Source organism: Phalaenopsis equestris, unplaced genomic scaffold, assembly GCF_001263595.1.
Source record: "Phalaenopsis equestris unplaced genomic scaffold, ASM126359v1 Scaffold000297, whole genome shotgun sequence".
Classification (NCBI taxonomy): domain Eukaryota; kingdom Viridiplantae; phylum Streptophyta; class Magnoliopsida; order Asparagales; family Orchidaceae; genus Phalaenopsis; species Phalaenopsis equestris.
The window spans coordinates 4,498,784-4,517,282 of NW_018164739.1; the positions used below are offsets into that span (position 1 = coordinate 4,498,784).

The window sequence follows — 18,499 nt, forward strand, 5'->3', positions numbered from 1 at the left end:
TTTCCCTACTTTCTTTTAACTTGTACATTTTTGTTTCCCTTATTTAGTACTAAGCTTACCATAGAAAATATCCAGAATCATAATTTTTGGTTTCTAACTGTCTTCTTGGTAGATCTTTTAGTTTACAAGAACTATATATGCAATGACTTTTATTTTTGTACTATTCTTTGAAAGGACTTATTTCTTCTTAAAATCTTTTTTGTAATTTTTCACTTGGTCACTAAGTAAACTCTCTTATCTATGATCCTTAACTTGATATTAGTTTTCCATTTGCAATTAACATTTTAGTTTCAATTTACTTATTATAACAATTAACAACTTGTTACCATCTGAATTTCATTATCTTATAATGTGCAAGGATTTCTGTTATCGCTTTATTTATTATGCTTAACTAGCATGTTATGTGGCATGTTCATATGTTTTTGTGGAGTCACCTTACAAAATTTGCAAAAATAAATTTCTTTCCTTTTTTAAACAATAATGTTTCATTGATTTAGAACCTATGCTGATGAAAGTGATTAAGTGTTTTTTTTTTGGAAGTTTGTGTTCACAATTATGAGGTTATTTGTTCCCACAAAATTAATTCTATCTTTTTGCCTCTCATTTCTATCTTTTCTTTTGAATCTTCTTGTTAACTCATCCTATTAGAGCATGCGCTTTTTTTATGTTTTTTATTAAATTTCTTCGTTGTATATATGATGCGGGGCTTGCTAGGTGGTTGGAATTGCCGCGCCTTCCCTATCCCAATTTCCTATTTTACTCCCTTCCATAGAGGGAACATCTTCCTCTTCTATTCCTTTTCTATTTCCATTCCTTTCCTATTGCTAGTCATTGCCTATTTCTTTTCCTTTCCTATTTCTAGTCCTTGTCTATTTCTCTTTCTTTCCTATTTTTCTTTCTTTCCTATTTCTGCAGCCTCCCAGCCATCTGCCCCTCCCTTCCGACGTTGCTACCGCCCAAACTGCACCTTGTTCCTACTGTCGTGGCCCTCCTATCGTGCTGCTGCCGCCCAAAACATCCAGGGAACACCTCCTTCCTGCTGTCCCGCCGCTATCCACCCTAATTCCTCGCTGCCATCACCCAGGACAGCATCCATACTTGTTGTCCCTACATTTTTGCACCTCCCCCCTTTGTTGCCTTCACTAGCATTCCTTTTGCTGTCGCCACCAGCATTCTTTTGTTGCCACCACCCCCGTCAGCTATTTTGATTTACCTAGTAGACCTCCACCACCCTTGGGATACACTTTAGTAGTGTTTGCTTGTGTTTTGTTATTTTATTACCCCTTTCAAGTGTTGGTCGTAACCTTTTTTTTTGTTTTCAGTAATATTATTTATTTTTTGTGGTTTGATCTGGGTTAACTCTGGTATCAACATAAGAGTGTCTCATATCACAATCAAGTATCAATGGTAAGAAAAATTAATTGAGTGGTTGTTTAATAAATAGTTGAGAATTTCAAATATCCTTAAAGATCACTTATTGCTAGATTTAGATAAGTTGCTCTTTACTAAAATTTAGCTCGGTTGAATGGTAGTACCGATTTTTACCGTCAAAGCCTAGATGACTAGGCCTACAAATTCTTATGTTTCTTCTTGTTGCTCGATAATGAATTGTCTTATACCAGAAAATAGTTCATATGTTATTGTTGTTGATTCCATAACATAACTAAGGTAATGCGCAAACATATGCACATGTGTCTGCAAAAGAGAAAAAAAAACTTACTGGGCTGGTTAGATGTTTAATACTGTTCTGGAAGTTTGGCAAAATCATCTCTGTAGCATGTTAATAAGAGGGTCTTTGCTTAGAAAAAAAATAAAGAAGTGGGTCTTTGTTTCAAGATTAATGTGAACAAGCTTATTTTACAAGTACTTGTTAATGTTTCATCTATCAATTACATTAAACTCTCAATGAGGAAAGTAATCAGATCAAAGGTGAATAAGCTCTGCATTAACATTATTATGGATATTTTTGAATATAAAAAATTCAATCTGACTTCGGCCATCATGAAGTTCATAGATTGAATAGTTTCTTGAGATAATTTACTATGAGAAACTTTTGAATGAAGTGCCGGTTTCTTTTCTTTTTTTTAATGATTTTTTTTTTTGTTAAGTTTTTTTAACAACTTTTAATAATTTGAGCGGATAGTTTGAGATCAATCCATCATGCGTAAAAGTTAACATTAAATGGCAATTTTATAGCTGTCAAAAATTTTGTTCTAGTATCAAAATCCTCCTATAAGTGACTAATTACATAATTCCATGTAGAGTATTCAAAGGACTTGCGCTCTTATCTCAAATATTGCGTAGATGTTATTTTTGCTGGTTTGGCTCCATCATATGAGGAAGGGAAGTTGATTGAAAGACTATGGGATATATATGATAAGAAAGAGGTGAAACTTCTTGTCCTTTTAGCTACATGCATATCTTACAATTTATTTTGTCAATCCAGTATTGCTTACCCGTTTATTAGAAGTGGAGCATGTTTTCAGCTCTTATCTTAACTTTGCTTTATCTTGATCATACTTCATTTGCGGAGCTTAAGATCTAACATGCCGTTGATGGCATGATTTGCCTTTTTTTTTCACATATCAAAACAACATTAAATAAGTAAACATGCTTCAAACATATCTACGAGTAATTGAATATGGGGTATAATGTATGCAAAACGGAAATTGAACTTGGTCTTTGCTTTAACCTTTCTCAGGCTATCGATTCTACAGTGGGAAAACGTTGAATAGTGCCTGGGTAAAATGGTTTTTTGAATGTTTTCCACATTTTTCCTTTTTTAATCTGAGTTTTGTGAATGCAAACATAAGAGTGAGTAATTATTCACCAAACAAGAAAATCAAATGCTTCACGGAGGTGTAATGCTGTCTTCTAGTCTTGCCTCGCTGCTTAAGATCAATTGATTGGGAAGAGTAGGAAATTAGGCTGAAACTAGGAGTAAGAAGGATGGAAAGGTTGGTGAGGCATGAAGGACCTTGCGGTGGAGGGAAACCTTGGGGATATTGAGTGGTGAGTGAGGCGTGGAGAGGGAATAATCAGAGAGATAGGAGATAGAAGAGATGCCGTCAGCCACATTTGGGGCGAGTTTTCCTCACATCTTGTCTGTCCAACCTTTATGAACATGATTTTAACTCTTACATACATGCATTATTTATAAATTGGGGTTCATAGCAGCAATGAAAGAAATAAACAAAAAAACGTCAAATAGAATTTTCATATAAGAATATAATTTAGAGAAGTAAATTGGAAAGTTTTTTCTTTCTTTTTATTAGAAGGATAAAAGTTAGTTGTAGATATTTTATGAATGATATGCAGGTACAATGTCATTTATAACAAGTATAAATTCAAATCTAAACTAATGAAGTAAGTAAGAAAAATCTTCAATGTCTTTAGGAACTATCTCTCGAACCCAAGACATGTGCCTTGAAAATTAGTGATAAATGAGTCAAGTTTTAGCAAACATAATATATGTTTGTTTTTGGCTTGTTTAAGTATGCTGAAGAGCATAATGTTTATGTTTGATTCATTTAAGGCTTGATAGGCTCATATTCCTTTAATTTGATAAGCCTAGATATGCTGAAAACTTTGCAAACAAATAATGCAAGCGCATGCGTTCGCACGTGCATGCGCGCGCGCGCGCACACACATATATATATAGGCTTAATTCCTCAGAAGCTTGTCAAACATGAGAGCCATTCTCAAGTAATGATTTACAGCTCTAACCATAGAGTATAGTACTTAAGTGAAGGCTCTTTTGCTTTAAACTTCTTAATTTTTTTGTTGCAATAAAAATAGAAACTTAGCGGTGGAACAAGCCAAATCTGATGACAAGTTGGATATTAGTGTCATTTGTTCTTTTGATAGTACATCGCGCTATCCGGCAATATAAACTGTTCTTTGAAAAATGCCTATCCGGCAATATAAACTGTTCTTTGAAAAATGCCTAACCAGGTACTTATCTCGAGGGCTAGTAGTGATGTGCTTCAGGTTAATTGCAATTTGATACATAGATTAAACTGTGCAAGAAGTTTTATTACCTTTTTTTATTTAAATAGACAGCTTATGCTCCAAAATGATATTATTCTCTCTTTGGCTGGGAACAACATAAATGGATCAAAGGGAGTAAACTAATGACAAAATATATAAAACCATTTTCTTAACAAATAACTTATCTTCTATAGTATCAATCATCCATGCATTAAATAAGATATAATTAGTATCATCTAACTTCTTTAAACATTGATTGACGCTTGATAATAGAGATTTTTTGCAATGAAGAATACTTAACGTTTTTGCTAGGTGAGAAAGGCTATTAATTATGGCAATGTGATTAGGAGTAAATGAAATGGTAATGCTACAATGGTTTCTTCTTATCCAAAAAATTAGTTCTTCTCTCATCTATTTTCCATTGCTTTAGCATAGTAGCATTTTTTCAGATTACACGTTGAGAGTTTAATAAAATTGATTTTTTTTTTTGATAAAAAATAAAAAATAAAAAATATAAAAAATCAATTCAATTGAAAATTTTGGGTGGTTTATTCTCAAAGCAGCGGCCTCCAATGATTGCTTGAAATCATCATCATGTTCATCATCAAACTTTCCATTTGCAATCTTATCATGTATTCTTTTTGGAGACATGCTGATCTTTGATGAGAAAAAGAGTTATAACTCATGATTTTTCATGTCTGAAATCATTTGGAAAAAATTATAGATGATAATAATGTGATTTAGTTAGGTTTGATGTAAATGACCTTGTTTGCAAGATGCATGTAACTTGACTTCCCACCCAAATGTTAAATGTTAACAAATTATAATCCATGTCACAAAGGTGTCCAACTATAAAAACTTATGTACAAGTTCTTTAAATTGCTTTTTATGTTGTGATGTGATATTTAACTTATCTATTTTTTAAGTGCTTTAATGTCATTAAATGTATATCAGTTCTCGTTTAATACCAATTTCCAGGATGAAGATCAGCATACTGATGAAGAGGCCAAATTTTTTGAGCTGAAAGTAAAGAGGCCAAGGGATGAAGAACCCACAAATCTTTCCTCTGAAAAGGAAGCAAAAGTACAAAAGCAAAATATTACACAGAAAAAGGTTGGCAATTTGTCAAATTGTTCTACAGGCGCCAGAAATCCTGCTATAGAACAACTGAAGGTTAACATGGAAGATAATGGCTTTCAGTACATTCCACCAAGGGGTGAGAGAAAAAAAGCAGATGGCTATCTTCACTATAGAAGACAAAAAATAAATGCAAATTTCATTTATGTCGCACATGCGGATTATTACATATTGCTTAGAGCTTGCGCAAAGCTCGCCCAAGTTGATGCTCGTGTTCTCCATATTGGTGTGCTTAAATTTGAGAAAAGACTTCATTGGATTGAGCATAGAGCTGATCAAAGCTTGAATTTGTAGCATAAATGTTCTTCCCAGGGTGATGATTTGTTGTGCACTAATTGGAGTTGACTCTAATTGGTATAATTCTCATTTATTTTTTTCCTCCTTATTAATGATTTGATGATTTTTGTCATAGTTATTGTGCTTTTTTTTTTTTTTTTTTTTTCTTAAATTTTTATAAGGGGATCAGCGAAAGACAAAACAAAACCGATGTGAGAATCAATGAAAGATTGATTAGAAATATATTTCAGAGCTTTTCCCTAAATGGCAGAGAAGATGAAGCAAGGTTGATTGACTTTTCTGAGGATTGAGGTCCTTATGGTTCATGACATCAGGTGTATATTTAAGAAAATTGTTGATTAAGATTGTATCGTTGACATTTTTTTAAGCTTGGAAATAGAGTTTGTTTAACACAAGAAAATATTACGTTCGATAAATCAGCGTAGATTACACCACGCTGTCGGACGTATGACATGCAATTTATGTTGCCGTCCGCACATACGACCGACGGACGTAATATTTTCTCGCTTAACACAGTTCGGAGATAGAGATCCTCGAGGTATTTAAGGTGTATAGGATCAGCTCAACAACGAGGGGCTATAGTTCTAGGTATAATTTGTCCTTATTGTTATTATTATTTAACAATTAAATGGATGATTTGTCTCAAAAATTCTAAATGTACCCATTGTAATATTGTAGTTCCGGATGTTTGTAGAGATCATCCCCTTTTGCCAACACTTGCATTATTGTTTTTTTTTTCAATAACATGTTATCCACTTGAGATACTAAATTTCATTATTTATAAGATTAACAAGCCTATTATTAAAAAAGAAATAAAGTATAAGATTAAGCTCATGCATTTATAAGCGCCATTAAAACTTTATTATAATCTAATAAAATTGAAATATATGGAAATCAGTTTTCTCTACATTTTAAGCCATTTAAATGGCAATAATTATTAGGCCATTTTTTATTTCTGGTATGGCAACTTAATTGTACAATGTTTGGGGTTTCAAATGGAATTGCAGCTGTTTTTTTAAAATAGGAAAGCTTAAATGCATGTCACTTAATTTCTATGCAATTTTTACATGTATACAACTTTTTATATGTATTTTATTTTTACAAATTATCATAGTAATATTTTTAATTTGATAGGGAAGATTTGAGTGATGTAAATATAAGAAATAAAATATAAGTTTTAATATGCAAATACATAGGAATTGAGGGGATGTATTTAAATGTCACCTTTTAAAAATGTTGGAAACTGGCCTTCGGCAAATTTGCTTTAGAACATTCACTGATGATTGCTTGATCTTGAATCAGAAGGCACAAATGATCTTACTTTGCACTGATGCTCCCAGTGTGACCTGCTATATTTATTTAGATTTTAGGGGCATTTTACATACATACCATATAATTCTAATATATTTACATATGTACAATTATAACAATCAAAACTTCAACATTATATTAAAAATATCACAATTATTAACTTTTTTTTAAGTGAAAATACACATTTTCATGCATTGAATATCAAACTTTAGGTGTTTGATATGTAAGAACATATGAGACTTTTATGTAAATTTCCCCAAATTTTAATATAAAGCAAATTGGAAGAAATTTATTTCCAAATTGCATCACAGTAATCTAAGGCAGAAATCTACATTGGCTGCGTATTATTCAAGTTTCAGATCATGCTTCCAGAAATAGAATCAGAAGAATACAAGAAGAAACAGCTCGAAAGGTTATGAAACATGGCAAGCCAAACAGTGATTTGATTCCACAGAATTCATGTTTACTTCAAATTGTCTTTTAATTTCTATCAAAATTTATACTCTAAAACATAGCTGACATTCAAACATTAGCTTATGTAATAAGGTGGAGCAAAGATAGAAACTGTACAACTCATTTATCATCAGAATGCTGGTGAGATGGCTCAAAACTGTCCGGCTCTAATGTCGCGGTCAAGACGATCGGCATTTAGTGTGCCGGGGAGCTCTCTGAAATCTTCGTTGAATATGGAGTATGCGCTGCGTAAGGCATAGGTAGAATAAATCACTATGAGAAACAGTTCAATGTTTGTTTGATAATATGTAAGCATAATTCAAGGAATCAAGAGTACCAAATTTATAAGATGCGAATTAAGATTTCGATATAACAATAATAGATGGATTGGGGTTCGAAGTGATAAAAGAAGAGGTGTGACTTTAAGTACATCTAATGTTCTTAAAAATGACTTCTCTAACTCTTCCAAGTAATAGTATTTGGTTCCTAAATCTTTCCAAATTTGGTAAGCTTGAAAAAGGTCTATAAATAAGACTTTCCTTTCTATTTTTAATTTCATTGAAAAAACATTGCTTTTTTGCTTGTGCAAATCTTCTATTAAAAATCTTGGTAGGTAATCTACTCTTCGGGTGAAACTTGATGGTGGATCCCCTTGGACTTCAGCAAGTCCTTCGTAATATTCCCACAACAACTACTATCTCACAACACAATGCCCCTCCCCTCCACAGAAGATTTGATCAACCTAATCCATAGCCTCCCTCAACGCAAAGACATCCAAATTCTTCAAAACTCTCCTACACATTTCCCAAGAAACCCTATAAATTCCCAAGGTCTCAACTCCTTATTAATCCAAATAAATCCTATCAAAAAGTCAATACGGAGACAATTTTATGTCAGACAAATTCAAAAAATTCAGAACTCCTCGACCACCGATCCTAAATCCTTAAAAGCATCACCATTAGTTTCCTAACATCCTAAATAGTTGATTTGGGTTTCCTCACCATTCTCTCTGAGAAAAAGTTACCCTTTCAAAGCCTAAAAATTTCAGCCTCAAACCAGTCTAAATCCCAAACAACTTTGTTTCTGACATATTTTAGATGAATACCTGCAACTAATTTATGAATGCTTATGTTACACGTGGTTCTATGCTATTTTATGATCCAAATGATTATGCTTATGACACCATTTGCTTGCAGGTATTCATTATGTTTTGATTTACGCTTATGAGGCATGACATACCTGATTGCAGGAATTATGCTTTATGAAATGTTTGATGAACATTGCTATAGATATTATGCTTTGAGAAATGTCACAATGAATGTGAAGGGATAGACTATTACATGAGTACTTGCAAGTACATTATATAGGGATGCTACTCCTGACTTTTGATATTTATACAAGGATAAAACTTTGAGAATTGTTAGGATTAGGCAGTGACGTAATGTTGGAACCGTGGTATCAGGGGGGTTGTCGATACTGCTATGTTGGGGGGGAGCCTAAACTTTATCGATGATATATATGGTCTTTGGGGCAGGATGACAACCTATTATGAAATAACATGAAAGTAGTTGAACCCTATACAATAAATAAGTGACATTCATATGATATGACCTCTATGAAATGAATAAACATGCTTATACTTATGATTTCATGTTTACGACTTGCCTGTTATACTATATTGATTTTTATACCAACTATACATGCTCTCTTTTCATGTTTTCTACTATGTTAGCATGTTATGATTGTATGTAGACGTGTATAATTTTATACGAGGCATGTATGTTACTTTCTTTTCATGTTTAAAATCTTATTTTAGCGTTGACTATTTTGTTGAGCTAGTTTTGCTCATTTTATGTTATTGCCTTCAAGGTAGGGGCAACGAGCACTGGGAAGAATAACTAGGTAACTTGAACAGTTTTTTGTTCCATGTTGAGAGCTTGCAGTCTTTTTAGGTATGTATTTATTTATTGGATTTAGCTGCTATGTATAGTTTTCATGTTTTAGATGATTTAAGTTATATGTTTCCGAATATGTAATCGAAGTGTAATGTAGCACTTATGTTGCAGCGATCCAGTTAAACTAATTCATCACCCACTGAGTTTTGATTATAAAAATATGGATGAGTGCTGGTGAGATTTAGTTTGACCAAATTGTCAGGCTCTATTGCACCTCAGTCGACCCCTAAAAAGAGGGAGCATGTTGAGGTGTGACAAAAAGTGGTATCAAAGCATGATTAAGCATGATTAAGCATGATTATTGGATGAAAAGAATGATGAAAGCATGTTGGATTTAGAAGAAGTAAGACTGAGATTAAATATGAATTGATTTATACAGAGCTATATGTTGATGAATCTGTGGTGGGTAACCCTTACGATCTATAAATGGAACATTGGTTTGTATTTTTTATTTCACTGTATAGAAATTATCTTTTGCTTAGGCAAATTTCATGCATAAAAGTTATGGGGTCAATCCCCTAGAGTTGTGGTGCATTACAACTCCAACTCATCTCCTTCATAGCAGGCTCAACCAAACTAATTCATAGCTACCCTCACCTCAAGTCACATCCAACCTTTCCAAACTCTCCAAACATTTCTCCACAAAACCCAAAACTTCCCAAAGCCTCAACTCCCCTAACGTCTTGAAGATATCCTCGCCCACAGTTCAATACAAAGAAATATTTTTCTATTTTTAGAAATAAAATTACGACATTCATAAGTTCCAAACATTTGATCTAGAATTCTCACCTTGTCCTCTTAAAAAAAAAAAAAAAACTATTATTCAAAGCCTAAAAGTTATAGCTTCAAATATGTTCAAACTCAGAACAAATATTTTCCACTGCCGGCTTGAACCTTTCACCACCACCCCAAGAGGACACCAACCAAATTGTTGCTTTCACCATCAAAATCCTTTCAACTCTAAATAAAGTTTGATTATGCACCTCTTTGGATGAGATATCTCTATTATGCCTTTGTTGGGCTATAAACCTAAGTGATCTTTCATCCACCCTGACCATCATAGTCCAAAGCTATGTTTGCAGTAGGGCTATAAAAAAGATTGTCATTCGCGAAAAGGAACAGTTTGTGTTCGGTTGTTAAGTAGATTGTGTTGGATTCGTTCATTAAATGAGCGATTCAAACATGAACATTTTTTTTGAGCTAGATTTATAAACTAACTGAACAGGAACAAAAGTTTATTCATTAGTGTTCGACTCCTTTTGGCTTGAAATTATTAAATAATAATATTAATTTTTAAATTGAATTTTAAAGATGTTAAATTTTATTTTTTAAAAAAATCATTTGGGTGATATAAATAAAAAAGTAATATTATATGTTCAATATGTAAATACATAAGATTTGGTAAATGCTCCTAAAATTCCAGCCTCGTTGTTGGCAGGTTCGGTTAATTTTAGGTGTTAGATATGTAAATACATAGAGTTTGGTTGGCATGGACGTAAATGCGCCTGAAATATCTGTGTTGTCAAAGAACTTGCGGGCTGCAACTATGATTATTACTTATTACTCCCACATTAAAGATTTTAAAGTGGGAAGTGCTCTTTAAAAGCAAAAAATTTAGAATAATATTTCAAAAAGCTTCAAGGGAAAAGGCGGTGTTATTTGCATTATAATAATATGTTTATTAAAGTGAATATTTTATAAATTTAATAAGAATAATTTAATTAATTAAACTTACATTTCCTCATTAGTTGCTAATGACAAGGCGACTCAAATTTAGCTCGACCCGAACATAAGCCAATATGAATAAATTCGAGCAGAACATGAACGTGCTATTCTCGAGCCATTTTGAACACGAACCGAATACTAACAAAAAAAAAAAATCGAATGAGTTGAACATGTTTACGGGCATAGTTATCAATTTTACATTTAACAATAAGTTGAAACCGCAACCTAGAATATGTCCAATAGATGACTACTCGAGATGGAATTGCAGGTTGATAATTTCTTAAGAACTATTACAATTGTTAGCTTAAACTTAGAATAATAGTTATCACCCCACAGAACTAAGTGATAACACCTATTATGGGAATACATGAACTCTTAGGAGAAGTCAATCGACAATCCCACCATAGAATGCAAGTTCTTTGAATTGATGCCTAACCTTCACAGAAATGGTAAGAGATGCCTAACAACCTTCCTGAGTTAATGAAGACCTAACTGAGATCAAATTCGTTTATACCACCTTAGAGATCACCACATCATTGAAACATTGCCGTTGGCAAATCAAAGTCCATCTACAAAAATAATCGGAAGTAAGGGAGTTCAAATTAAGTTTACTAGAATAAAATTGTCACAAGCTTTACTTTCTGCTTTCCCAAGAATATTGTCAATCAATGGCTCCTTTACAGGGTCTTACTGAATTTTCATAATAAACTCCTTCAGATGTCCCCAATTTAAAGGTTTCTTCATTAAATATTTAGGTGGTGACAATCCTCTATCATATGCCCACGATCGTTGTGATAATAATAAACCTTATTGAGGTCCCCTTTCTTAAGAAAAGAGTGGATCTTATTGGTTCATTTGAAATACTCATGCCCCTGGATGGTCCAACATCATAAAAGTATCTTCAATGATATAATGTTGAGCACCTGCTTTCTGTTGAAAAGTTTCTGATGCTTCCTGCTTGTCGCTTATTTCCTCTTTTTTTTGTACTATTAGGTCACGAAAAAACCATAAACAAAGTATTAACATCCATATCTGGCCAACATAATGATAAGAAGTTAGACGAGTGAGGTTTTGACAAGTACAAGATGAAGAAGAATGACGATGCACTGGAGAGAGTAAAAAAGGAGGAAGGAAAGTGGAAGGAGAGAAGATTAGAGAGCCAATAATCCTTGTAGAAAATAAAATAATGGAAAATACTCCCCACAATCTTATTAATTTCTTTGTATAAGAGGAAGACATATATAAATCTCTCTAAGACATTACGGAATAGGAATAATTTTTAAAAATGATGAAAAACAATTAGGGGCCGGCAATATTATAGGAAAACACAAATTGTTCTCCGAGAGTCATAGAGAGATTGATCCAACATTATGAAGCAATGATTCGTCTGCCTTAAACTTTTTGATATCCAAGGGTTCATAGGAAAACAGATCCAATAGTACAAAAACTCGATCCATGTTCCTTAAGTTCTTTGATATTATTGGAATGGCAGAATTTCAACACTCACCCTCAAACTAGATGGTAGAAATCTACCATTCTAAATTTGTTTATGATATTTTTAATTGTTGGGTTACAGAATCCTTTGGTGAATATGTCAGCCAATTGATTTCATGTGGACACATTTAAGTATAGATCAAGTCCCTTTCCAATTTCTCTTTTATAAAGTGTTTATTGATCTCAACATACTTGTTACGATCATGTTGTTAGGCTTAACTAAATTAAGGAATTCTAATTTGACACCCTTTAAAATATTTTTGAAAGATTTAAGGGGATCTCACCTTTAAGTTCAAGAATCTTATCTTATGGGAATTATTCCCCTTAATCATTTCCATGCTCCTAAGATATATATATTTATAACTACTACTCTAGAGCATATAATCATACTTTTTCTTAGAATCACCCGACACCTTACAAAACGATAATTCTTTCTACCAAGCATAAAAAAATCAATTTATGAAAATCCATTTTCTAAAGTAATTGAGCGGACTGTTCTTAAAGTATGTGTTTGCTATGACAAGAAGATACGCCATTTTGAGCAGAGCATTAAAATCACATATTTACCTCATTCAGTATATACTACAAATATTCACACAGCCAACCCAACCAGAATTTAAATTTCATTAAATAACCATCAATTAAAAATGATCCGATTAGGAGAGTAGATGTTTTAAATTCGACTTGTGTTAAGAAAGGCAGAGGTAGACCTAGGAAGACTTGGGCTTATTGTATTAAAAATGATCTTAATTTACTAGAACTAAATGAAAATATGACACTAAATAGGACGCAATGGAGAAAAAGGATTCATGTAGCCGACCCCACGTAGTGGGATTAAGGCTTTGTTGTTGTTGTTGTTGTTGTTGTTGTAAATAACCATCAATTATTATTCTCTCTACCTCAAGTAGTAATTATAGTAGTTCATCCACCTCATCCTGAAATTATATTTTAAATATTTTTGTAGTCCAACTCGAGCAGCATAAACACTCAACACAACTATAATATCATTGCCAATAATTAACAAAAAGAAAAATCATTATATCACTAATTTGATTTATCTCGACAGTTTTTATCTTTCAGCTCTATATTCAATATGATCCCAACCCATTGTTTAATTAAATTTTATAATAGACAATAAGTTATAACCTTCCACACTATCCTTAAAATTTTTTCCCCTTTTATTTAGTATCTTGAAAACAGAAAATAGTTGTTCATCTAATAAATATTTCTACTAATTCATCTTTAGTTTTCATTTTCCATGCAAAAAATCTAAAACTAGTTTTATGCTTAGCTAATAAATGAACCCTTTTCACCACAGTTAGTTTAAATTATAACATGTCGCTTCTGGGTGATTTTCAAAAAATATTATAATCATACTATAATCATTATCATGAAAAAAGGCACAATACACTGCAAGCCTTCAGTGAGTTCAATCAAATGCAAAATAACAATCATAATTAAAATAATAATGAAAAATAAATACGATAAGAAAAAAATTATAACTTCAACAAGAATAATGATTCCTAAATTATAAAAAGAAAAAAAGTACAATGGCAGGATTGTTGAACATGACAATAAAAAATTTGATTAAGTTTGAACTATTTTAGATAAAAAACAATTCTTATAGCAGCACAACTTGTGCAAAAAAGTCATGCTTTAACCTGACAATAAGAAGATGAAAACAATAACATTTCACACTAGTAATAAATGGAGCAGAAAAAAATATCATAAAACTAATTGACGTAACAGATGTCCTCTGCAACATCAAACGTTGGAAAATATGAAAATTTCACTATTCTGATTAATATCTTTAAGACCGTTAATTTTAAATGTCACAATGAATATTAAAATTTCAAAAGTAAAAATTTTAATATATAAATTTGACGAAACACACATTGATAAAAATTAAATCGCTCATAGTAATTGAAGAAAAGTTGAAACAATGTTTCCAGGAAACTTTAATTATATGAAACATGTGATGAAAAAAAAAAAAAAAGTCAAACAATAAACTAATCAATCCAGAGCATAAATAAACATTTTCCATTGGCCATTCCTTCTTACACTAGAAGCAAAAATCCAAAAAAAAGATAGAAGAAGAAGAATAGAGTCTACTCAACCTGAAAAAGATGTAGCAAGTAAAAGGACGCACCTAAGTTCACCATGTTGTCTCTTTCCAAGATTTAGAAGAATCACTAAGAAACCTGTCCCAAGTATCTGCATAATAAATGATATTTTGGTGCTAATCAAAACTCGAACTTTCTAATGAAGTAAAATGCCAAAATAGTCCCCTAACCATTTAGATTGAGACATTTTAGTTCCAAAGTTTATAAATGTGTTAATCAGTCCACATATTATTTTATTGGGGCTAAAATAGTGCTGATTGGGGACTATTTTAGCCCATATTAAAAGAGGCAGGGGACTAAATTGATAATTTTATAAAATCTGAGACTAAAATGGACCCCTGCAAGGAGCCACGAGACCATTTTAACACTTTTTCTCTTTTCTAATGTGTGTTAAGGAAGAAAAAATGAAATTATGACGGAAAAAGAAAAAACAGTTACATATAAAGGCCCAACATCCCATCTATGCGCAACAGGGGCAAACAAAAACCAGAGAATGACACCAGCCCATGCCTTTAGACTTACAGAGAAAATCGCGACCAGCACCATATCTATAGAATGGGATAAAACAAAAAATAAATCATTTAATCTTCTCTTCGACTCGGTTATCTATTTAGAAATGCATTATTACAAGGTATACCAGGTAATCTCAATCTTTCACGTAGGAGATAAAAGAGTTTCCTCTTCCACCAGGTTGCCGATTGAGGAATGTGGAACTTCTGAAAGCCCATGGTATAAAAGAAAATTACAATAACTAACTTCTTCCAGAGTAACTGTTATGCGCGATTGGCATTAACTCAACTAAAATAAGAATCGATATTACCAATTCATCATCATCAATATCATCATAATCGCAGAGATGTTTAGCAGGAGCCTCAGGCATTACAGCAACCATCAGTGAATCTGACAAAAGTATTCTTCTCGCTTTAACTTAAATAGCAGACAAATACTGAAGTAACTCAGCAAATTTGTAGAAAACCCTGGAAAAATTCATATGTAGCCTTTGGCTAAGAATACCAATCCAAATTCCCTGTTTGCTTCTATAAAATCATCCTAGATATAATAAGTTGTCACAGGTTTCTATATTGTTGTTCTTTGATAGCGTACAACCAATTATATAATCTTCAAAATTTGACGGTAAACAAACGAACATACAATCTTAAAGATTGGCAAAAGTTCATTTATCCATGCTCATTTAATAGGGAATAAATTGGCAGCACAATAAATTTAGAACTCAGCTTTAAAACAGTTTTAGAGATGTACGGTTATATATATATATATATATATATATATATATATTAATAAAACAATCAATGGATACATATATCTCTGTGTGTGTGTGTGTGTGTAACTTATTTGTGGCACTGATAGGATCCAACGTCAACATCACAACTGTTTTTCACAAAAATTAGGCCAAACACAATATTTCTTCAATAATTCAAACAACTCAACAAGAATACAAAGATAAACGCCAACAATTCGAGAGGTAAGCGATCTTCTCCAATTCCTACAATTCGAGAGGTAGGAAATCTCTCCCAAACCCTAAACCTGGGACTCACAACTCAATATCATACATAAACCTAACCCTAGGCATAACAAACCTATTTATGTCCAATAATAATAATAATAATAACAAAATGAATTGCCCTTCGCATACAAAATACAAATTTGCTCTCAGGCTAGGCACCGACGCAACAAATACTCCCACAAAAGACACGTTGTCCTCAAAATAGGAAAGAAGTAAGTGTTCCTCCTACCCCACAACTGTCTCTATTTCTTCATTCTCTGCCTCCTCATCATGCATTATGAGAACTTGTAATTTTCGATCCTTACAAAGGTGTCCTGGGATAAACTTCTCATCACACCGAAAACATAACTCTTGGCTCGCCTCTCCTGAATCTCTGTCACTATAGAGGTTTGAGCGTTGCTCGTAGTTGTAGGGCAGTCAAAACGACTCGTTGTTCGCAAACAGCTCGTGTTTGGCTCGTTAAGAAGCTCTTGTTGGCTCGTTCACTAAATTAACGAACCGAACACGAACGAATATTTGTTTGATAGTGTTCGGCTCGTTTTGGCTCGAAATAGTATTGATGAGTAGTATTTTTTAAAATTTTAATTGACTAAAAGGGAACAAAGAATTATAATCAATTAAAAGTATTAATTAAGAAAATAAAATACAAATTATTAAATTAGATTCAAATGATGTTTTAATATAAACAATAATTTTTAAATATTGCCCCAACCCTTAACATCTTATGGCTACGTCATTAGGGTTGTCAAAACGACTCTATATTCGTGAACAACTCATGTTTGGCTCGCTAAATAAATGAGTCGAACACGAACACACTTTTTGAGCTCGAAATATAAACGAGCGACGTGTTTGGCTCGTTTACACCTCTACCCGGTTGTGGTCCATTATATGTGTCTCGTGCAGCCTTTCTCTGGACTTTCATATTTAGAGCTTTTGGTATGGCCCTGGTTGAGCAGTTTGGTACGACGTTATATCTGTGTTTCTCATGCTAGCAGTAGCTCCTGAGTCAAGTATAGAATTGCTCATGTATGTCTACTCGAATTACTCAAAAATGTTCCAACATATAATCCTTGAATTCCTCCCATGAATGGATCATATATCAAACCTCCCTCACAAAAATCAAGATAAAGATTTCCCTTCCAAACAAAACCCCACCGCCATGTGTTTTTCCTCCCCATCTATCTATGTCAACATGTTTCATTCTATCATATTGCACAAAATTGTGAGCAATATTAATTATTGGCTTATTATCACAATAGTCTCATTGGCTCTTCTCATTCCATCTTTAAATCCCTAAAAAAATTTTTAGCATAGAAACTCACATATCCCTCTGTCATTGCTCTAATTTTGCTATGAACTAGACTTTGCTACAATATTTTACCATTTTTTGTCATGTGATCACGCTACCTCTAAAATAGATGCAATATTTGAATGTGGATTTATGTCTACAAGTAAACTTATATAGACTACATCTACATTGGCTTTAAGTCCTAACTTTTTATTTCTTCTAAGCAAAAATTCCTTCTAAAATTATGCCTAAAGCTGAAATAGATAGCTTGCGGTGAGAATTTAGATCAAGCATGAATTAAGTTACCATATTTCCAGCAAAATGTCACGGATTACCTTATCCCAAGTTACCTGTGCGGCTTTAGCACTCTTCCTTGGCACTAATCACCATAACCCTCACAACTCTTGTAATTGTAAGCACACAACACTCTTGGAAAAAGAATAGGAAGAAGTATTGAAGAAAGAAAAAAAAGAGTGATTGCAACACTTGAATGCTTGGAACCTTGGATAGTTCTTGGATGAATGCTTGGATGGATCCAAATGAGGGGAGGGACTCCTATTTATAGTCCTCCCCAAGCCCAAGAGAACTTTCTGGATTACATTAGAACAATCTAGTTTCTAGATAGTTCTACGCAATTCTTTTATATACATACATGACCCTAGATCATTCTAGGTTATTCTTGAGTTCTCCTTGGAGCTTTTTCTTCTAACATTCTCCAGAATGCGGTGGAGTCTTCTAGAGCTACTTGGATTACTCTCATCCATCCGGTCTTTTCTAGAATCTTCTCTATCATGGTTGTCTTCCCAATGTCATAAATATGACAAAGCGTGACACTCTCGCCCACTTAAGCTCGCAATGCCCTCATTGCGACTTCCACTTGGTACCGTCAGTTTTTTTCTTGTATGGTTGTAGTGACACTCGAATCAACTCCCTTTGCTTGCTCACCAACTTGGCAAACTAGGATTTTTCCTTGTTTGTATGGGGGAGGAGTTTCATGCGATAAGAATTCATGATTGACGACTCAGTCCTTGACTCCGACCTAATCTGGTGATCTTTCTCCCTTCTTGGTGGAATGCCCTTCTTGAATTGGATCATCGATAGCATTTCGACTTCCAGCTTGTCAGTCCTTGTTGTCGGTACTAAACAAGCTTGGTTTCCCTCCATGATGCACTGTTGACCTCATTTTTGTGAGGTCTTTTCT

At 33.2% G+C, this 18,499-nt stretch overlaps 2 protein-coding genes across 3 annotated transcripts in view; one reads left to right on the forward strand and one right to left on the reverse strand.

Moving 5' to 3' along the window:
- LOC110025326 (TATA box-binding protein-associated factor RNA polymerase I subunit B) overlaps positions 1–5,527 on the forward strand; it is a 16,274-nt gene extending 10,747 nt beyond the window's left edge. For both annotated transcript variants that reach the window (XM_020725741.1, XM_020725742.1), the window contains 2 exons: positions 2,263–2,387; positions 4,969–5,527. In XM_020725741.1, coding sequence (XP_020581400.1) covers positions 2,263–2,387; positions 4,969–5,421 — 578 coding nt within the window. In that variant the 3' untranslated portion in view covers positions 5,422–5,527. The remainder of the gene's footprint in view (positions 1–2,262; positions 2,388–4,968) is intronic.
- Positions 5,528–7,129: 1,602 nt separating this feature from the next.
- LOC110025242 overlaps positions 7,130–18,499 on the reverse strand; it is a 16,968-nt gene continuing 5,598 nt past the window's right edge. The window contains 5 exon segments of the mRNA XM_020725592.1: positions 7,130–7,433; positions 14,512–14,576; positions 14,924–15,033; positions 15,123–15,201; positions 15,306–15,385. Of these exon segments, the coding sequence (XP_020581251.1) occupies positions 7,340–7,433; positions 14,512–14,576; positions 14,924–15,033; positions 15,123–15,201; positions 15,306–15,385 (428 nt within the window). The 3' untranslated portion in view covers positions 7,130–7,339.